The 23,168-nt window shown below is 41.7% G+C and overlaps 1 protein-coding gene across 2 annotated transcripts in view; it reads left to right on the top strand.

Moving 5' to 3' along the window:
- Window positions 1–23,168, top strand: part of fchsd2 (FCH and double SH3 domains 2) — a 266,251-nt gene that overhangs the window by 132,418 nt on the left and 110,665 nt on the right. For both annotated transcript variants that reach the window (XM_078545225.1, XM_078545224.1), the window contains exons 6-8: window positions 3,981–4,114; window positions 13,108–13,162; window positions 19,708–19,836. In XM_078545225.1, the coding sequence (XP_078401351.1) occupies window positions 3,981–4,114; window positions 13,108–13,162; window positions 19,708–19,836 (318 nt within the window). The remainder of the gene's footprint in view (window positions 1–3,980; window positions 4,115–13,107; window positions 13,163–19,707; window positions 19,837–23,168) is intronic.

The raw sequence follows: 23,168 nt of genomic DNA, 5'->3' as shown, positions 1-23,168 counted from the left end.
CAGGTATTAGTATGGTAAACCTTCTCTGAACTGCTGCCAACACATTTGCATCCTTCCTTAAATAAGGTGATCAATGCTGTATATGGTATTCCAGATGTGGTCTCACTAGTGCTCTGTATAACTGAAGCATAACCTTTGTAATCAATTCTTCTCACAATAAATGATAACATTCTATTAGCTTTTCTAATTGCTTGCTGTACCTGCATACTAGCCTTTTGCAGCATCTCCCCAGCTGGCTTTCAGTGTAGTGCCGGGTCAAGGGCTCTGGGGGTGCCCTTGGAGGTTGGGGGGGGCGGTGAGAGACAATACCAAGGGGAGCTTTGGGGAAATGGCGCCAGTGCCGGGGTGGTGGGTCGTGTAAGGCATGCTGCTGAAGAAAGTGCACAAAAACATGCCGGGGAGAAGAAATTGGCCAGGCATTTGGAAAAGCACTTTAAAGATTGAGCATTCTTCCACTGTTGAGACTGCTCAGCATCAGCTCCATTGACATGCTTGGAGTCTGGCTTCTGAAACAATTATGCCCACTCAAGCAACACGAATTACTGAAAGTACCACTGATTGCTTCTTAACTTTTAACCCCTCGGGCACAGATTGCAAAATAATCCGAATTTTATGGGGCTGCACAACAATTGGGCGACTGGGCAAGTTGGAGGATCCCCTTGCAAGAGGTGGGTATGGAACAGTCACTGAGGGAGGTGCTCAGAACCCCTTGCTTTGTAGTTATTCAGGCTTTAAGCATTAACCCTTGTCAAAGCTAACCGTGCAGCCTTGGAGTACAGGTTAAGATAATGTCTGCATCAGAGCTGATGATGAGTATGGAGCTGCAAGTCCCCTCTGATGAGGAGGAAGGGAAAGAGGGTGATGAGGTCCTGGAAGCCCAGGGTGCAGGCGATGAGGCAGGCATGCTCCTGAGGCCCTAATAGCCGCAAGATTCTGTGAGGAGGATGACGAGATGCAGTGAGGACTCTCCTGAGAGCATCTGAGTATCTGGCACCAGCCTGGCAGAGGTCATCGCACTCACGCTCTGTAAAGATTCTCATCTCATGCAGACCTCGCTGGAATACAGCGGGAACATGGACTTCAAAAGTACTTAATCTTTTTGCATACATAATCGCCAGTTCCCTTCAGCATCAATCACTGCAGTCAGAGGTTACGTGCACAGAGGAGAGGCTCTGGACTGCAAATCGTGACTTCATTTTGTGTAGGGACCCAAGATTTCAATTCTGAACAACGCAAATACACCTTATATCAAGGAGCCAAAGATGAAGAAACGTGAATATAAGTGTATTTGCATAGGTGAACATTATGTAAAAGTGGCTAATACCCATGCCCACCTTGTGCAAATACATCACCATGACATTCCTAACCCTGCCACTACATCTTGGTGCATCCCCAACCTCCACAATTGAGGTGGAGGAGGCCTGCAGACTGCTACGCTCCGTTGTCCGTGGTGATCTTGGAGGGCCCCAGCCTGTATCTCGAGGTCCTGCTGTGTGGTAGTGCCACCCTCCTCGGCCTGTGGAGTTGCCAGAGTCACAGGAAGATGGGATTTGGTTGGGTCAGTCACTCCTGGAGTCACCTGGGTGGATTGCCCTCGGGTGTGCACCTGCCGATGATCCTCCCAATGGATGCCCGAGGGCCCCTGGCTGACTCCTTGAGAGGAATGGGGAGCTGGAGTGAGCGCAAGGTGCCCCACCCCCTTCTCGCATTGATACTCATAGATGCCAACGAGTGCCTCAGCGATGGAGTGCAGGATCACTGTCCTGGACCAAGGTCTCCCCGGCAGCTGCCACCCTAAAAGTGTTGACTTTGGTGCGTTGGCTTGCTGGTGCTATCACCTCAGTCTGAAGGCAGACGGATTCCTCCATCGTGTTTGCAATCTGATGTTCCCAAGCATGTCTTTGCAGCTCCAGCAACTGAGGTAGAACTGAGTCCAGAGGCTCGTCATCTGACTCGGACTCAGCAGATTCCTGACCTCCAGCTGTCCTCCGCATTCTGGTACCCTGGGATGGCCCTGCCTTCTGTTGTGGATCAGACAGCGCGCTCTGCTCACCAGATTGTGACCCTGAGGCTACTCTAGAACTAGATCCCGCCGAGGTGTGTGTGTCTGCGCTGGTCTGGTGGAGGGTGTGGGTGAGCACTGTGACGAGTCTTCAATTAGGGTGTCATCAGATTCCTCTTCCGAGGTGTCTTCGGGGCCTGAGTCAAGGACCTGGTTCGTGGATGCCATTGGATGCTTCCCATGTGCCTCCGAAAGAAAGGGGAGACTATTAGTGCATGGCAGGGGACTGCAGAACAGGAGTCATCACTCACAGTATGGTTGCCTGATAGATGTTGTAGTGCAGGATCTTCACTTGGTTGAGCACCGCTGACCTCACCGTCAGCACAGGAGCGGTCCACATCCTCGCTGCCAGGTGGATGGCTCTATTCTCAAAGTCGGTCTGGACCTTCAGTTGAGGCATTCCACCCCCATTCTGGGACCTCCTTTTGTTATGAGCCAGCTTGCCCTGCAAGAAGACAGATGGAGAGAGTGTAAACAGGAAACCTGTCAGATGAGAAGGATGCCCGACATGGGGTGGAGAGTGGTGCGATGGACAGGATGAGGACACGATCCGCAGAGGAGATGAAAGTTTGTGTGAGAGAGTGAGTGGAGATGTCTCTTGAACTGGCAGTGTGAGATCCCTGTAGATGTATGATGGGTTTGTGAGTGTGAGAGTTGAGAGTGATGAGAAAGGTGACTTACTCTGGCAGAGCGGAGGGGAACATTCATCCTCTTTTGTAGCGCATTGGCGTTCTGCTTTGCTGCCACCGCCTCCCATGCTGGATTTGTCACCTTGGATGAGGTTCTTCATCCAGAGCAGGGGTAGAGGACTTCGCAGCAGGCCTCCACTGCATCCAGTAGGCGTTCGAGAGAGGCGTCACCTAATTTGGGCTCAGCCTGTTTCCTCCCTCTGTTAGCTCTGCAAGGGTGACCTTTAAATATGGCGCCCGATTGCGGAAGTCTTGAGGTAACAATGGGGCAGGCAAATCGGAGGCCGCCACACCAACGACCTGACCTGAAGCCTGTGCCGCCTCAATTTTTTCAACAAAGTGACGCACAATACGGCGGAAAAAGCCATCATTGCCGTCGGCAGGTCAAATGCCGATTTCCCTGCTCGCTTTTGGACTTTGCCGATTTCAGGGAAAATCCGGGCCATTGTTATTAATCCCTTGGTCATCAAATGTGCCATTGATTGCAATGATTGGTTAATTGTTAAATTATCTCAAGTATCAATAGTAGTTATAGCACAGTTAGTATCCATATAGTTTGCACAGCATCCAGTATTAATGGAATCTGGTGACAAGTATCTTCTACATGTAAAAATGCAACAACTTATTAATAAATGTCCACATGCATTATACTTTTATTGTTAAACCTTGAAATATGTTGGCACTCATTGGAGATTATTCTGATCAGACACAAGTTTATTGTAGCCTGGAAATTTATTTTAAATATTGTTGTGTCCTTCGCTATGAAGTGTTGTATTTAACAATGAGATGGATTAAATAAATAACGCAAAGTGCATTTTTGAGAGCTGTCTTCATGCATCAATGGAGCTAAAGGAACAGGAGCATTTAAATTTGGATATTGCAATTTTAGCAAAGGATCCATGGTTTTGTGTTTGCAATTTATTTCCCCTCGAGGTAGCAGACTCAGAATAATGACTTCCAATTGAGTGTTGACCTCAGCATATATAAATCTCCTATATGTTGAAATAGTGGAATATCTTAACTACTTTTTGACAACTTTTTAAGGAGAATGTGAGTTAAAAACATACCAGTTATATTGTGCTGCATAATAAAAGTAGCAGTTTTCTACTTATCTATTGCTGCAACCATCTTCCATGATTTTGTGATCATAATTATCAATTATTAATGTTAACAAGAAAAACTCCTCTCTTGTGTTGTGTCTAACATGCAGTGTTATCCTGTTTCTGTAGTGCATTGATCAGCTGACAAAGATCCAGGCTGAATTCCAGGAGACTGTGAAGGATCTGGCAAAGTCTAAAAAGAAGTATTTTGAGCTGGAACAGATGGCTCACGCAGCGCGGGAGAAAGCAGATATAGAGGCCAAGTGTGTTTAATTTTTTTTTCTATATTAATGGGGATATTTTGCCATCTGCTAGTTCAAGGCAAAATGTTTACAGCATTTAATTTGTTCCTCAAATACTTATACTTGCATAAATCAACGTATTGAAATACATTTCTCGTGAAACACACATACAAGACGTGTTACCTGTTCTGATCTATTCTTGTGATTGGACATATGTCTACTAGAAAACTGATGGCCTGAAGATCGTTCTGTTTGAAGTTTTCTGAAACTTAAATGCATTTGTGGAATTAGCAAAAGGCTCCACTGCAGCAATACTATTAGTAATGCTAATAGGATCTCCAACTATGTTTTATTTAAATATCGAATTGTAATTGCAACAGCAACCCTTGTCATGAAAAGCCATCTAACTTAGTTTTAGATTAGTTTGCATCAGAAGTAATACTGCAACAGATGGAAAAATAATGAGAAAAGCAGAGGTGGTAATGTAATTTTGAAATATGAACAAAAAAAATTTGGAAAACTCAACAGGTTAGACAGCACCTGTGGAGAGAAAGAGTTAATGTTTCAAGTCAATGTACTTTCACCTGATGAATGGTCATCAATCTGAAACATTAACTTTGTTTCTCTTCACAGATGCTACTTGACCTGCTGAGCTTTTGCAGCTTTTTTTGTTCTTATTTCAGATTTCCAGCATCCGCAGTATTTTCTTATATCCATGGAATTTTGAAACTCTAGTTGAAAAGCACATGATAAAAATAATTCTGACTGCATTTTATACTTAAAAAATGTCAATAGATAAGATATATTTACATCTTGTGTCAGTTTTCAGTTACCAGCCAAATTCCTAACTAAATGTGAGTAAAGTAGTTGTAGCAAAAAGCACCAGTGATGAAGCAGCAGAAAACGTGAGTGATTTAAATGTCATTCAGGTCAAGTTATACAATTAAAAATAACACTAAGACAAACAAAGATATTGCACAATTCTGGAATAAAATACACAGAATTGTTACAGAGCAGAAGGAGGCCGTTCAGCCCATCGTGTCTGCACCAAATGAGTAATTCCCCTTCGTGCTATTCTCCCACCACTTCCCCATGACCATGCACATTCTTCCCTTTCAGATGACAGTCTATTTCCCCTTTGAATGCTTTGATTGAACTGGCCTCCACCAAACTTAGATATTTCATTCCAGACATTAACCACTCGATGCGTAAAAACTTTTTTCGCAAATCGCTTTTGCTTCTTTTGCGAATTACTTTAATCTGTGCCCTCTCATTCTTAATGTTTTCATGAGGGGGAACAGTTTCCCCCTTTCTACTCTGTCCAGACCCTTCATGATTTTGAATACCTTTATCAAATCTCCTTAGTCTTTTCTCCAAGGAAAACAGCCCTAACTGCTCCATTCTACCTTCATGACTGAAGTTCTTCATCCCTGGAACCATTCTCATGAATCTTTTCTGCACTCTCTCCATGCTTTCACTTTCTTCCTAAAGTGCAGCGCCCAAATCTGGACACTACACCAACCAAGTGCAAACTAGTGTTTTATACTTGTCCAACATAATCTCCTTGCTCTTGTACTCATTGCCCTTTTTAATAAAGCCAATGATACTATATGCTTTATTAAACACTCTCTCAACCTGTCCTGCCACCTCAATGACTAATGCACATATACTCAGTTCCCTCTGCTTCTGCACCCCCTTTAGAATTATACCCTTTTTTATATTGTTTCTCCATGTTCTTCCTACCAAAATGAATCACTTCACATTTCTCCACATTGAACTTCATCTGCCACTTATCTGCCCATTCCACCAACTTGTCTATATCCTTTTGAAGTTCTACTCTATCCTCTTCACAGTTCAGGACTTTCAAGTTTCGTATCATCCACAAACTTTGAGATTGTGCCCTGTACACCAAGGTCTAGGTCATTAATATATACCAGGAAAAGCAAGAGTCCCAACACTGACCTCTGGGGAAATCTACTACAAACGTTCCTCCAGCCCAAAAAACATTCATTTACCAATATTCTCTGTTTCCAGTCGCTCAGCCAATTTTATATCCACATTGCCACTGTCCCTTATAACCCATGAGCAATAATTTTGCTCACGGGTCTGTTGTGTGACACTGTATCAAATGCCTTTTGGAAGTCCTTGTACACCACAGCGACAGCATTACCCTTATCAATCTCTGCTACCTCTTCAAGAAACTCCAACAAGTTAATTAAATACAATTTTCCCCTAAGAAATCCATACTGGCTTTCCTTAATTAACCCACATTTGTCCAAGTGTCTATAAATTTTGTCCTGGATTATTGTTTCTAGAAGTTTCCCCAACACTGAAGTTAAACTGACTGACCTGTAGTTGCTGGGCTTAACCTTTACACCCTTTTTTGAACAAGGGTGTAAAGTTAGCAATTTTCCAGTCCTCTGACACCACTCCTGAGTCCAAGGAAGACTGAAAAATTATGGCTAGTGCCTCTGCAATTTCCACTGTCACTTCCCTCAGTATCATCGGATGCATATCATCCGGTCCTGGTGCCTTATATAAGCACAGACAACCTCTCCAATACCACCTCCTTATTAATATTGAACTCTTCTAGAGTGTGAATTGCCTCCCCTTTGACCATGGCCTGGGTAGCATCTTCTTCCTTGGTAAAGACAATGCAAAGTATTCATTTAATACCTCAGCTTTGCCCTCTGCCTCCATGTGTAAATCTCCTTTTTGGTCCTTAATCAATCCTACTCCTCCTGTTACCACAGTTTTACAATTTATATGCTTATAGAAGATTTTGGGATTCCCTTTTATGGTGGCTGCTGGCCTATTTTCATACTCACACTTCGCTTCTCTTATTTGCTTTTAACCCCCTCTCTGAGCCTTCTATATTCAGCCTGTTTCTCAATTGTATTTTCTACCTGAAATCAGTCATGGGCAAACTTTTTCTTTCTTATCTTAATTTCTATCTCCTTTGTCATCCAGGGAGCTCTGGCTTTGTTTGCCCTGCCTTTCCCTTTTAAAGGAATATACCTTGATTGTGCCTGCGCTATCTCCTCTTTGAAGGTAGCCCATTGTTCAGCTACTGTTTTTCCTGCCAATCTTAGACTCCATTTTATTCGACCTAGATCCATTCTTACTCCGTTGAAAACAGAAACAGAAATACCTGGAAAAACTCAGCAGGTCTGGCAGCATCGGCGGAAGAGAGCACAGTTGACTAGAACTAGTTTTGTTGAAGGGTCATGAGGACTCGAAACGTCAACTATGCTCTCCTCCGCCGATGCTGCCAGACCTGCTGAGTTTTTCCAGGTATTTCTGTTTCTGTTTTTGTTTTGGATTTCCAGCATCCGCAGTTTTTTGCTTTTATTTCTTACTCCGTTTAAGTTGGCTTTCCCCCAGTTAATTATTCTTACAATAATACACTAAACTTACAGTCAAGGTTTAGGATCTTTTGACCTTTCTTTCTTTGGAAAGGAATTAGAAAAAAGAAGTTGCTTTAAATGTGTTTTAAAAGAGCGTTTTCCTGCAACTAAATAGGGGCCTGAGACAGAAGATACTTAAAGTACTAATGTGCTAGCTTTGATATTGTGTCCTTATAGACTGTAAATAAATGCAGTTTGGTAGCTGACCTCCGTAATTGTAAAAATATCTGATGCTCGGTGTTAGATTTTTAATTTTTTTCTGAATAAAGTCAGGAATAAAGCAAAATTATAGATACCTAAAGGACTGTCTAGTTTTGCAACAAAGGAGGTACAGAAACAGAAAAGACCCAGAATAGCTACGGCCAATTAAACAAAATGCAGAGGAGTTACTATTTAAATTGATCAATACAATGCTGAAGTAAGGCAGCATCACGTATTCAATATTTTTGTTATTACATGGAGATAAATTGTATCAATTGAACTAAATTAATCTGGTTATACCTAATGCTCTTTAAGTTCACCTTTAAAATAACCCAGTTAACAATTTGAAACAAGCTTTTCCTCATCTACTGTTAACTCAAGCATTTCTTCAATTTCTTTGAAGATTGACTGAGGATCTGTTGCAGATTACGAGGAGCTGCTATTATTATATTCCTTGGTATCACACAAATAAATATCAGGTAGTGTAAGTCAAGTCCAATAAATACAAGAGGATCAAGTTACCTAAGCAACTGATACTACTGAACCTGAGGAGGGATTTGTGGCAGACCCAAATTTGTTAAACTTGCCCATAAAATTGATTATTTAACTTCGGGAATGCCTGCTAGAAATTTCCACTGCAGAGATTTGCCCTTCAGTCTGGAGCTTGTGACTAGTTTTGAGAATTTCCTTGGGCTTTTAGGTGCTGGGTATTTACAGGTGTATATTCTGTGAGATGCTTCATGGATGTTATTTCCATCCTGCTGCTGTGAAGTTAGAAAACCTATGTCACATAGCTATGTCTGCACAAATTTATGAACAAGAATGAAATGCAAGCTGTTATTTTAAATATTTATTTTTCAGTATTTTATACGATTTAATTAAATAAAATTTGTGGTAACTAGTAAAACTAGGTTTTTTGTGCCCCTGAGGGTTCTGCTGTTTTACACTGGGGATGGAGGAGGATGTTTAACAAGCTGACTTGACGTGACTGATATTCTGATACTGGCTGCAAAATCCTGACCCCTTTTCTGGGGCTGGGCATTATAGTGTTTCAATGGTGAACAAAACCTCCCAGGCAGTGCTATTCTGACCGTTTTAATAATACCAGTAAAAAGGAGTGGAAAAATATCTTTTGAATATGGACGTGGTTTCAGCAAGTAGGTTGTATATAACGTATATGCAGACTGCATTCTTGAAGTTAACCCATGGCCTCAGTGGGCACAGCAATATTATGTAGGCTACCAAAGGTTGCAATTGCTGCCCCATATGAACTATAATTTTTTTTGGAAATGTGTGTCTTTCCCTTGTAATTAAGATTGGCTAATGGGTATTAGTAAGGGAAAAAATAAAGTCTACGATTATAGTACAAAAATGTATTTTAAATTTTCCCATGCAGTATATATTATAAAGCACGTAGATGTAAGAAAGTATCATTCAGCCTATCTACCTCCCATTTGGTTTGAGCTGTTTTCCAGTTGCAGTCTCACCCTCTGTGCTTTGCTAATTAAGGCATTGATCCAACTTTGAAATGTTTCAAACAAGCCAATGCAAAGTGACCACTTCACAAATCAACAATTTAAGCATGAAATTGTGCACTACATTTAGCCATTGGTAATTTAGGTTTATGTTGTCAAGTTTATCTGTCTTAATTTTGAGGCAAATACCATTCTTTATCCATTTTGTTCATTCCCTTGTATTATTTGAATAACTTTGATATATTCCTCCCCCTTCCCAACACACACACATGCCATTTACTTAGCATCACTTCATTCTTAATGGTTTGAAATCTGCAGTTTGTTATTTTTTGACTATCTGTTTTGTAAGTGGACACTGCATTGTGTGTGTGATTTCACCACTGTTTTAGAGAAGGCCCATATTAATTCAGTAGGTTTTCAATGGTGTGGATATACTTTAAAATTCATTGTTTACTCTGTAGCTTCTCCTGACATTATGGTGATACTTTTAATATTAGATCAACTGTTGCACTTAGATATTTTTTCCAGAATCTGATTATTTACCTGTTAATTTTGTAGTTATTAAATATAAGCACAGAATTATAGCTTTACAGCACAGAACGAGACCATTCTGTCAATTATCCCTATGCTGGTTCTTTGTTAAAGCAGTCCAGAATTAATCCTTGTGTCCTGCTTTTTCCTCAGACCCATATGTATTTCAAAACCTCTCATGTTTATCCAGTTATCCAATAACATGCAGTTTTGCTGGACCTCAACTGAACCTTGGCTGAGTGGTGGTGTTCCCACCTCTGAGTCAGAAGGTTGTGGGCTTAAGTCCTGCAGAGACATAAACACACAGTCTGAGCCCCCATGACGTCACCTAGAAATTTTAACTGCTGGGCCTCAATTCCATTTGACTAAGCGGCTGCCCTCCTGATTGAGTTCGGAATCAGACAGGCCGCTACCTGCTGCATGCATTTTTCAGCGAAATTCCCAAGACACTTCAAAATGAGGTTGCAGATCTTCAAGCAAGGCTGCAGCCCCTGCTTCCATTTTTAATTTCTGCACACTAGAAGACGTCCTGGTTACATCAATGTGAAGAAGGTCTCCCCTGCTTTTCTAATCCCTCCCTGGAGATCGTTGTGGATGAAGTCAGAACAAGGAGGTAGCCACTATTCCCCAGAAACTGCATGAGTATTCCCAAGGCAGATGCCAAGCAAAGATTTGGTTGAAAGGGCCAGCATTGACCCTCAGCATGGGTTTCAATTACCTCACGAGCAGCAAGAGTGAGCACAACTCCTTCACCTCTCCAGCTCTTTTACAGCATGTCAACATTCCTTTTATTCCCTTCTCCACCACTGAACAATTCCCTCCTCTCTATCACATCCTTCAGGACACAGTCACAGAGAGACACAATCACTCATCTCTTCCTTCATTCTCTTTAGGCCACATACTAGCAGTAAGCTCTTCTCACAAACTATTACTTGCACAAACAGCAACTTTTCCTCATGCTGTATTTCATGTTATACACACTTGTCTTTGTATTCATCAGCCCCCCGTTACCATTTCATCTTGCTTTTTCACCACCTCTCAGCACATGCACTAATGGCATAAGCCCCATATGTTGCTACCAACTGTTTTTAACGCATACTCATACTCTCAGCGAATAATATGATGTAAAGGAACAAGACATCGACAACAACATCGCCCTCCACCAATCAGAATAGAATGCTCTGGAATGGCTCAGGCAAAGCCATCAGCATCAGGAAAGGTAAGGCTTGGCGGACAAGCTCAACAAGCTGTCTGCATATTACTTGTAACCCTTCATTCACCTAAACAAATATGCAGCAGGCTTCACAAATTCAAGATGTATTCTCAAGCTATTACCTGCAAATACCTAGCTTCTTTTCTGCCATCTTAACTTGTCCTTTTTCTCTCATTTCTAGTTCAATTTTTGCAGCAAGATGCATCCGACAAGAGGAAGCTGATCCTCCTGCAGGTGTACTGTCAGGCACTCTACCCCTTCAAACACCAATAGAGATCAGCACTCCACATGGATTAGACCTTGAACCAGAGGTCTGCAAGTGGCAAAACAACTAGCATAAGTGGGCAGCAGCATGCACTATTGGCAAGGCTAGCACAGGAGGTGGGTTGTTGAGTGCAAGGCCCTCCCAGATCTGCTGAGAATGACATAAATGAGGACTCTAAGGGCCCAGCCATGAAAGGGAAATTTCTGACAATTTTCAAACAACTGTAAGAGATGTTGGAAGGTTTGCCAGGAAGGGGGCCAGTTCCTATATTTCAACAGTGTCTGCACTTCAAAAGTACTTTATTAACCATGAAGTGCTTTGGAACATCCTGGAATGTTGAAATGTGCTATACAAATACAAGTTTTTTTTTTTGGCAAAGGAGGAATCAAAGACCGTTAAGCAGAGGGACTGTGTAGGTTCTCAGGGCTGGGAAATCAGCTTTGGCTGAATGGCTGAGTAATTAACTGATCCCTCACATTGCTTGCTGCAAGACATTGAGGTGGCCTTCCTTCATTTATGCCTTCCTTCATTTACTCCTTCCTTGGCCAGTGATGTCAGCTGCTGCTCTGCCTGCTCTAAATTAAGGACTGTAAGTATAGTTAGGTGGTAAAGTATGCAAGACACTTCTTTGGTGTAAGAGACTCTTAGTGCAACATCCTGCTGGGAGTTCCTAGCCAATTGAGGCACCTGAGCCATTCCTTCAGCATCCTTATGGTGTGCACATTAATGACCCTGATGGACCTACGCTTTGATTAAGCCTTTGTTGCTGAGTAATTGTGGGTTTGCAGAGGGATGTCATGAGTCATGTATGTCCCATAGGGGTCATCCTGCCATGTTCTTGGGATAGTCATGATTATATACAGAGTATTGTGGGCAAATATGCTTGATCCTGTTTGTCTGATCAACCACCTGCTGCACAATAATGGGGAGCAGCCTTTTCTAATTACCAATGTTGCTCGCTGACTAGTGTCCTGATGGCAAACTGTGTAAACAATAATACTCTGCAATTGGGGAAAGCCAACCAATGCTGAAAATCCCCAAGTGTGCTCCTGAAAACTGTTGAGATCAGTGGGGAAGTTTATATATTAGTCAGCTCTGGTGAACGGTGTCAGTCGTGTGCTTAATGTAGTCGTAAACTGCAGACTGGGAGATGCAGGCGATGTCCCCTGTAAACTGAAAGGAGCCAGTGGTGGAAAAAGTTGAGGGCTGTGGTGACTTTGACAACTATTGGCAAGGCATGACCCCACGGTCCTGTTGCAGGAGATTTGCTAGGCTTCCTGGAGAAGTACAGCAGTGGATCGAAAATATAGCTTGAAGCACTGACTGCCCTTTTAACCACTCCACTTTCATCTGATGGGCATGGTTAAATATTGGCCTTTGTGTGGCTAAGTCCTATTTATGTATTCTCCTCCACCTTCAGGTACCATACCCAAAGAGGGTGTTGGCGACCATGGACTTCCATTGGATTAATTTAATGGTTATGCTTGACAAAATACTGCAGTGGTTTGCTGTTGCCTTCTGCAGTATGACTGACCAGGAAATGTCCGTTCTTTACTGCCTGCCATCAGGCATATTGGAAGGATTTACAGGCTGATGATCAACCTGTTTGGCCACATTATGCACACCTTCCGTGGCCATCAAGTCCTGAAGTGGAACTTGAATCTGGTTCTGGCCTGGAGGTAGGGATGCTATCCACTGAGGCACAAAACCACCTTTATTTATGTATAAGCATATTAAATATAAGTATGCATTTTAAATCTTGACAAATTGTCAGTTAGCTAGACAAAAGAAATAGTAACAGTGAATGATTTCCATTTTGACATCTGATGCTTCCATAAACCAGGCTTGCACTAATTTAATAAAATCAAATCCTATCAATCAAGTGCACTGTTTAAATCGGCAAGTCTTTCTTTATTTTTCAGGTCTAAACTTAGTCTGTTTCAGTCAAGAATAAGTTTACAGAAAGCAAGTGTAAAGGTGAGTTATGCAACAGTTTGAATGACTGTTTGTTTCCTGTTGATCTCATTCTTGAGCTATTAATTTTCATACAACTTTTCTGCAATTTGTCCCAAGTCTGCTTAACTTAGCCAAACGGATGTTGTCTGAAATTTTGAACAATTTTATGTCAAGGCACCCCAAAATCAGATGAGGCGTATTTGTAACAAGATGAGAACAGTTTATTTTCCTACGTTGGGGTAGAAGGATTAATTGTGCGCAGTTGCAGTACCCTGCCAAGAAACGCTGAAGCAGTAACAAGATTGAAGTTGGAGAATTAAACGCAAGCCCACCTAACTACTTGAAACTATGATCTCTGGTGAATTGAGCATATTACTTGGGTACACCAAGCCTCTGAACATTGTAGTATAAGGGTCTGGCACATATTGCGTTAACGTGGGACTGAGTACAGAACTGCCCACACAGTGATGTAGGAAGGCACGTGACCCATACAGAAACATGTGTAGACCTAAGCGTGGAGACCACTCCTAGTCTGCACTCTTTACTGTACATGTAAATAGTTCTGGTAGTTAATGAAGACTTACAATTAACCTGTGGAAGACCACGGAGACTACTATAAGACATACCAATATGTAACCAACATATTCTTCTTTTGCCTTCAAACACAACATGGTGGCAATGGTGGGATTAAAAACCCAGAACCTTGCTAGAATGCAGAGACAATCTGAAATGCTAGAAGACTCAGATTCAATTAAATAAAACATTCTGACCTGAAAGAAGCTCCAGAAGAAGCAGAGGCATAGAGGAAAAATTGCCAGGAAACATTTTTTCTCGGAAGAAAGGCTTGGAAGCTGAGGCAGAGAGTTAAAATTCCTTACTGCAGTGGGAGACTCCATTGAATCTCCTTTGGAAGTCCAGCTTCAGAGTGCAGAGATGACAGAACCTGCAAGGGCGAGCTAAATCTTTTAACATTCTAGGCTGCAGAAAGTCCTGAGATATTTTAAGTAATTCAGTGTTAGAAGTGCTGTTTGAAAGAAACCCATAGCTGAAACCCAACCCCCGAGTCAGAGCCTGAACCTGGTGTTCGAGCTCATCCGGAAAATAAAAGAGAATTAATTAAATATTTCAGCTACTTCACGACTGTCCAGCTCAGTAGAAAAAAATAAGCTCCAATTCGACAGACTCGACAGTTTAAAAAATAAACCATTGGAAAAAAAGAGGTATGCAGCAGCCATTGTTAAATTTTTTTCAAAAAGTGCACCACTGCCATTGTGCAGAGCCCGCCAAAACTGGCAAGCGCAGGAAATCCCTTTGTCTCTGAGTGAACAACGACACCATCTTGACACTCAGAAAGCTCTTAAAGCTGAGCATACAGTTTTAAATATTTTTAACATGGATCATGGATCACAATTCCACGCTTCCAAGTCAATTTGGACTAATCCAAGGCCCAGACCAATCACAAAATTGGGGACTTTGGAGGAAAAGACTCTGAAGGTACAACATTTCTTCAGGTTTAAATAAAAAGTGAGAAGAAGAGCAGGTGAACACGCTACTTTGCTCGATAAGCCCGACTGCAGATCACATCATTGCAAGACAGGGAATTAATGAATCATCCACAAAATTCGAAGAGATACTAAGATTATCCAACATATATTTTAATCTAAGATGCAATGAAATACTCAAAAGAGCTAAATTCAAAAAGAGAGTCCAACTGGCAGGGGAACAGATTGTTTCATTCATCAAGGATCTCTACAGGATGGCAGAAGGTTGTGAATTTGGAGATTTAAAGTTTGAACTCTTCAGAGACAGAGTAATGATAAGAGTAACAGACGATGCACTCTCTGACCTCCTGCAAACAAAAGAAGTTCGAACCCTGGAAAAGGCAATCCAGGTAGTTAGACAGTCAGAACGCCATGAGCAGCACAGGACAATCTTATGGGGAGAGAATAAAACATGATGCAGAGGCCAACCCTCAGTCCAGCTAGTTAAGTCCCAAGGAAACAGAGACACTCTAAACAATACCAGAACAGGCCAGCAGAGTGACAATGCCAGCGCTGTGGAGCGAAGTGCCCTCATAGGCGAGATCAGTGTCCTGCAAGTGCAGCTCACTGCTTCTGATGCAACAGATTTGGACACATAGCAAACTGTGCAAGGTAAAACCTCTGAAATGCACCAAAGACCTAAATGTTGAAACTGCACATGCGGAGGGTGAGGTCAAAGATCTTGGTTTCTCATTTTGGAATGTGGACATTTCTGTCAATGACCATCTAACAAATTTTAATTTAGATACAGGAGCCAACGTAACACTCCTGTCGGACAAAGAACTGTGGCTGAAAGACTTCTGCCTTCAAACAACAGACACGCCACTTTATGGGTCCAGAGAAATCAGACTTCCAATTATGGGTATGATCCTGGAACCACTGGGGTATGGCGGCAAACGGATCTTCAAGCTGATGTATGGCATCCAAAACCAGCCTTTCTCTCTCCTGAGCAGGGATAACTGCGTAGCCTTGGATCTCCTCAAAATGGCAGATAATGTCAAGAAAACCCCAGTGTCATTAATCAAACAGAATTGCATGTTCTCGAGTCCTCAAACAAAGAAGTTAGGAAATAGAGATAATTTAAGGAAGTTATATTGGTATTTGTGGGTGTTAGGAATGAGTTTTAGCTTTAAAGATTAAGTTTGATTTCTATTTCTGTATTTGTGTTAAGAAAGGTCAAGTGGAGTTTTAGTTTCACTTTAAAAGGTACCTGCATTTCTAATGAGAGTTTTACGACTGTTGCAGCTAAGTTAAACAAACATGCGTAAAGAAACTGGGCTGTTGCCTAGCAAAGGGGTCCAGAGAGGTAGGTCCCTCCCACGGATGCACATAAGAAACTAGAAACAGCAGTTTGATTTGGAAGCTGTTTGAGTTCAGTGGGTTTTGAAGACAGCTGCCAGGAGAGACTGGAGAAAAGGGGACAGATAGCCAGTCTCAAGCTAAAGAAAGACCCCTAAATCCAGGGGAGTGGAACAAGAGAAAGTCCCAAGAAGACCTTCTAGTCAAAGGAAGGACAGGAATCTGGAAACGGTCCTGTTAAGTTGAAGTTAAGAGTAAGGGGCAGAGAGGCTTCAAGCTTCAGAGACAAAAGCTGCAGAAAGCAGATTTAAAGCTAGAACAGCTTGCAAGAGGCCAGAAGGTCCAAAGAGATGGCTGAAGGTCTGTAACTCTTTGCTGTGGGCTTGTGAAGCAGCAGTGTACTTTTGACAGCTAATCAGCAAGCGAGGTGCGTGGAAGACAGCTTGAATGCAATTGGTGACACGGGAGAGGAACATTAAAAGGGGTTTTTGAAACCCTGGAGGTGAACCCTTGCGGAAGGCATCTGAGAGAAAAGCGTTGCTTTGGGAGAAGATTCCAAAGCGAGTCCTTGGAGAGTGGAGATTGGAAACCCTTGTGTGAAAGACGGCATTCAGTGAGACTGGTTGGCTCGTGGTGGGACAAGCGCCTGGGGGGAGTTGATGAGAGATCCATAACATATGTCTGGGGGTGGCATCTGTCAGTTGGTTTCAGAGTGTGGTGTGCCTGACCACAGGTTGCCAGTTGGTTTATGTGGACTGTACTTTGAACATTAGAATATAAGATAGCTTTTGTAACTTGTGTTATTCTTACAAACCTGTATATATCTGTAAAGGTATAGTTGTGGGTGAAGGATTAATATAGCTCATCTTTTCTTGTTTAATGAACGTTTCATTCTTTTGTTAAAAGTTCATCAGCTGTCTCCTGTGGCTCTGTTCAGTAGCTACTCTCCACGTATCTAAACAAACAAATTAAAAGTTAGGATCTATCAAGTTGGGTTCCACTCTGGGATCAGGCTTGTCCAGTGGTAACATCAGCTGAGATCATAACAGTACCCTGACTGGGACTTCAGCTCTGAACTAACTTCTCCCTTTGTGAAGCAGATCTGTCCATTCTTGTCACAGGTCCCAGAAAGCCCTCAATGGTCAGCCAACCAATCACCCAGGAGGCAACCATGATGCCTCCAGTGGAAGAGGTGAAAGAGAGAGTTCAATCCAAGCAGCCTCTACCTCCACCCCTGACAACAGTACAACTGGTCAACACTGCAACCACTGTGCATACACTGCAGCTTCCAGCCAGCATGCCAAAGTCACAAAAGATGCTGGAACCTGGTAGCAGATGTCTATTGCCAACAGCAAAAAGTAGAGGTGAGACTACCACTAAACCTTATTCTCACCACAGGAACGCTCTTCCTCAGCCACAGAGGACATTGAGATGACCCACACAAAGAAAGAAGAGGAGAAAGGAGCGATAAGGAGCTGACCATAATGTCCGTCCACCCCACATGAAACGAGTTAGAGTATCAGCAACCAACAAATAACACAACAGCCAATCCGACCAAGTGCGGTTCAACACAAGGGAATGGAAGAAAAGAATGAAAGTATACCCAGGTGCCAGCTCAACCTCCAAACCAACTGGAAGAACCAGGAATGACAGAGTCTACCACTCCTCCAACAAAACTACGAACTGGATATGGAAGGGTTATAAGGCCTCCAGACCTCTTGAACTTTTAAATTCAAGGACTTGAAGGGGGGAGATCTGGTAGTGATAATGTAGTAATAGTGATAAGATAGTCACAACAGTATAAATGTATGGAAATGATGACAATGATAACATGAAGTAAACTAGTATAACTCCAAATACATTGAATAAAGACCTGGGGTTCGGGGTGGTTGGTGGTGTATTTAAGAGTCTGATACATAGAGAGTTAATGTGGGACTAAGTACAGGACCACCCACAGAGTGATGTAGGAAGGCACATGTCACAGACCCAGGCGTCAAAGACATATGTAAATCTAAAAATGAAGACAGCTCGTAGCTTGTGCCCTTTACTGTACGTGTGAGTAGTTCTAGTAGTTAATAAAGACTTACAGTTAATCTATGGAAGACTACAGAGACTTCTTTAAGACATACCAATCTGTAAGCAACACCCCACAACAAACATGTTGTATGGTAAAAGTTCTTAATTTTTAAGGTATCTTCTTGCAGGTTGAGATATAAACAGTTTGGATATTGTGATAGAACTAAATTTATTCTATATGAGATAATTTATGGAGGATACTGTCATTTTCAGTTTTATAGACTCTCATTTGGGACTACATTTTTTTAAGTCCCAATTTGATTATTTTTACGTTCTCTCTTAAAAGTTTCATTGTGTTGAGGCCTCAGCATCCAAAGGCTAGGGAAGAGAAATTCAGCCAGTTTCCACTATCTCCCACCATCCATGTCCTAATTCAAGTATGAATCCAGAAACTGAACTCTGCCAGTTCTCAAGTCTAGGTGCATATGCAAAGAAAACTTGAGTGAGATATCAGAGTCTGATAAAGTCCATGAACTACATCAGTGACTGCTTTCAGAAACAGTGGAAAAAATGAAACCAAAACCGTAACTTATTTGAAATATCGCATTAAGGTAATACATTATCAGAAACATTCATTTTTCCAAATTTAGTTGAAAAGTTCAACTTTACAATTATCAAATAATGAACTTTCACTGAAAGGAGCATGGTGGGTGAAGGGAAGTCGAATGTTTTTGTCGGTCACTTCAGCAGTGGCAGCAGTCTGGAATCTAGGTGCCCCACATAACCTACCCCCCCCCCCCCGCCCCCAACCACCACCACCACCACTGTCAATACCCTAACCTTGCAGGGCAGTAGCTTTTTATAAGTAAAAAATATATGTAAAAGAAATCCAAAGAATACTGAATTCTCATGGCCAAGCAATAATTTGAGACTCTGAGCTGAAATTGTTACTGTTGCATTTTCTTTATGCCTTTTTGTTTGGAGGTCGGTTAGCTCAGTTGGCTAGATGGTTAGGGCATGATACAGCATGATGTCAGTGCTGCAGGTTCAATCCATGCACCAGCGGGGCACTTCATGGAGGCTTGCCTCCTTGCCTTGCGCCTTGTTTGATATGGAGTGGTGCCCCCCAAGTAATATAACCACTTGTCTCTCCCTAATACAGGGAGATGATTATGGTCCCTTGTGCACTATGGCTGATTATCTTATCTCACCTATGCCTTTTCTAAAATATTTGTTATGACAAGTGTTTTTTTTTAAGTACTTTTGATCCTTAAATGATTTTAAAAAGACACACAAGGAGTGTATTCAACAATGATGGGACACAGGTTTGAATTGCTAATCCTTTTCATTGTGCTGTCACAAACAGAAACGGGCACTTCACAGACAAGAGGGTGCATTTTGAGACATAACTATTAACCCTTAACTATTAACTATTTGTGCCTCTTGATGGGCATCTTGGGAAAGGTATCATGAGAAGGTTATTTACATGTTTATATTGCAAGGAAAATAATGTATAATGCTGAAGAACCTAAATAAGAGATTGTTTTTAAAATAGTTATAAATAAGCCAATAATGTAGCCATTTTACAAATTATATCCTTGTAATATATAACTATAGAGGGAGAAACATATTTTAAAAATTTGAAGTAAATTCGAAAAGTTTTGTGAGCCTATTTGGCATCCAGTATTACATGTTTTGTTTGCATTCCAGTTAAAAGCACGACGCAGTGAATGCAACACAAAAGCTAACCATGCTAGAAATGACTATCTTCTTACACTGGCAGCTGCAAATGCACATCAAGACCGCTATTATCAAATAGACCTGGTAAACATGATGATGGTAAGCACACCTTTCTATGCTTGTGTTTTTGTGATTCAGAAATCAACTGAGTAACATTAAGAGGAACAGTAATGTTTATTTTCACATCCCTGCTTTACCTGACAATTTTTGATCATGGAGCCTGACTTGCAAGTCATGTTGGATGTAGTATGTTGTTTCTGATAAACGTTCCTAATGGTGCCTTGTTTGGTTGCATCAAAGGAACAGTCACTCAAACCTTAATGAAATGTGCCATCAGCCACAAAATGATATAGTTATAGAATTTACAGAGGCAGCACCTCTTGAAATTGTATTCTTGTTACCTTTAAATCAAGCCTTTAAAATTCTTTAATGGATAATGTCAGTGAAATACTGGGTATCCACTAATGTAATGATTTGAGCAACAATTGCAAGTTGATTTGAATTTGTTTTTTGTTCTTCAATATTTTCAAAAAGGGCACTCATCTTACATCTTCCCAATCATCATAGCAATGCTTCTGTTTCTCTAGGAATTCTATTGATCTCAGGTATAAATTGAACCAGTAGCGTGTCTACAGTAGAAATTGAGTGACGATTGGTTTGGTCTATTTTTGAGGTCAGGCACCAAATTGAGCCTATGCAGTATTTAAAGGTTGTTTCTTTAGGATTATTGTAGGAGGTATCTAATTTTGGTGACTGGTTCATGTTCACCATGTTAAAACTTGAACAGGTCAGATTTTAGAAGTAAATCCTTTTTACAGTTGCCATTATAGTTCATTCTCATTCATCTTTCCAGCCCAGAGAGTTTGTCCACACTGAGCTCTCCTATGCTTCTCTGCCTATCTTCAAAGTAGTCTGATTCTAAATACTTCAAATCTGGCCCTTCTTTCAGTCTAATGTTGAGTGCACTAGTCAGCTGCTCATAGGCCTGATCAGATCCTACTGATCTACCTTGGTCCAACCAACTCAGTAGTTTGTCGGAAAGTAAACGTTTAAATTATTGATAATGAAATTGAAATTTGCCATTTTTATAATGCAATCAATTCAGTCCTCAAGAACACAAATGAGCGTAACATGAAAATACCATTAAATTTTTATTATAATTACTGATCTAATGGATATTTAATTAACAATTTATATTACAATTCAGCCATTAAATATCTAAGTAAATAGGTTTTTCTTCATATTGCCCATGTCTGATTTGTCTATATTTATGTACTACAAATATTGGTAATCAGAGATAAATCCCCCTCTCATGGGGGGTCTAAATATAAAATTATTGTCAAGTTTCTGCCTCCCTGCTCCTACTCCCTCCTAAGCCAGGCTTCATCTTTGTCTCCAGTCTTCCCACTCCCATTCAGATGAGATCATTTCTGTTGATGTCAGAAGTTTGGCACCTCAAGTCTGCTTCCAGGTTTCTATTTACATGCAAGTTTCAAAATGTAGTGCACAGGGCAAAAAATAAACAATGTATAATTAGAAAATGTGTGCTCATGGCCTAAATATAAAATTATTGTCAAATTTCTATTTTTCTGCTCCTACTCCCTCCTAAGCCAGGCTTCATCTTTGTCTCCGGTCCTCCCACTCCCATTCAGATGAGATCATTTCTGTTGATGTCAGAAGCTTGGTACCCCAAGTCTGTCTCCAGGTTTTTATTACACGCAAGTTTCATAATTTAGAGCACAGGGCAAAAAATAAGATACATCTTATAATTATAATGCTTTAATTGGAAAATGTGTGGAAGGCATACAGAAAATACAGATTTGGAGACTTGTACAAGGGGAGAAAATGAGAGATTTGAGATATAGAAAAATAAAACAAAGGCAGAGTGTGACATTAAAACTTGAATGGAAGACAAACAAAATTGTAGCAGGAGTGAGTAACTTTTTAACTGTCCGTGAGCAATACCACAGAACCTTAATTGTCTATTCCTGATTTTCTGATTGCTCTGTGCTAAACAAATTTTAAGGAATAAAGGAATTTTAAGATGGTGGGGTTTCCCACTGTTCCACCTGAAGAGACGGTGGAGAACGCATCACGGCTGATGCTGGCTGCCGGACGGGGCTCTTCTAGCCCTCAGTCGGGAGGAAGTCCCGCCTCAGAGAGCTGCCAGCCAATCTAGTTCCAGCAGCTGCAGTGGACAGAACTGGGTCTACAAGCAGTACCCAGAGCCCAAGTCCCAAGAGTCCAGGACCAGGTAAGCCTGGGGGTCTTGGGGCGAGGAGGGGAGGTGAGGCCTGGATGTGAGGGGGCGTGGGGGTGTTGATAGAGAAGCCGGGAAGGGTTGTGGCACCTGTGGAGGTGATAGGGGGCAGACCTCGTGTAGGGGGGCATCTGATGTTGAAAGGAGACTTTTGATGGAGGCACTCCCCCTTCCAATCCGAGGTCCGATCAGGGTCACTTTCCGGACTCCCTTCCCCACCTCCTCCCCAAACCCCTGGATTCCTTCCGCCAACCTCAAAATTGAAAAGGCCCTTAAGTGGTCATTAGTTGGCCACTTAAGGGCCTCAATTGAGGCAAGGGCAGGAACCCAGTAGAAAGTCTGTCCAAGGAATTTTATGCTCACCACCCTCCACCGCCCCCCCCTCCTTCCCCCTCTCCCTCCAGACAAGCTCGCTGGTGGGGGAGCATAAAATTCTGTCCTACGTTTCTTAGCTACTTTTGCTAAAAGGAACAAATTAAGCTCCCATTAACAAAATTGCAAACAGACTTGCATAATTGTGATGTCTAAGTCAACCATTCTTTCATAGTTGAAACTAAGCATTACTATATGGTGGGGTGGGGGGGGAAGGGGGATGAGAAGAAAGTTCCATGTGAAATACTCCTTCCACCAAAGCAAATAAACAACGACAAACAAAAATGTTACAACTTTAGAGAGTCCTCATTCAGATGGTAAGGCACAGTGAGAAAATCTGACAGCAATTCTCTGTAGGCTTGGGACTGTTGTAGTGACTTTGTGTATTTGAATTAGTGGAGGCCACTGATAAAATTGCCAGCTTATTCCCTTCTTTGCCAGTCCCCACAATCTGAGAGTAGTTTATAGCACAGGTAGAAGCTAGCCAAATAGACTTAAAAGCCAAATGTATATTTTTGAAGGTACCCAGCCTTGCTCTCTGTATGAAATAACTTGTAACATTCAGCCTTAAAGACACAATATTGAACAGTTGGAGCAGGAACAATGCAATACTTTGTTCTGAAATAAAGAAGAGGAGTCTGTTAGCAGACATGGAAAAACATTTGAATGTAATTAAGGATAATTCACTAAAAGTTTCCAGTCAATGTGCAGCTGTTAGCACCAAAACTAATTAAATGGTTGGTTGCATCTCAAGGGTAGTTGAAACAAGTTATTCTAACCTTGCAACCCTAACTTTGTT

The sequence above is a fragment of the Cetorhinus maximus genome, chromosome 7, assembly GCF_964194155.1.
Source record: "Cetorhinus maximus chromosome 7, sCetMax3.hap1.1, whole genome shotgun sequence".
Lineage (NCBI taxonomy): Eukaryota > Metazoa > Chordata > Chondrichthyes > Lamniformes > Cetorhinidae > Cetorhinus > Cetorhinus maximus.
This window is presented reverse-complemented; position numbering and strand designations above follow the sequence as displayed.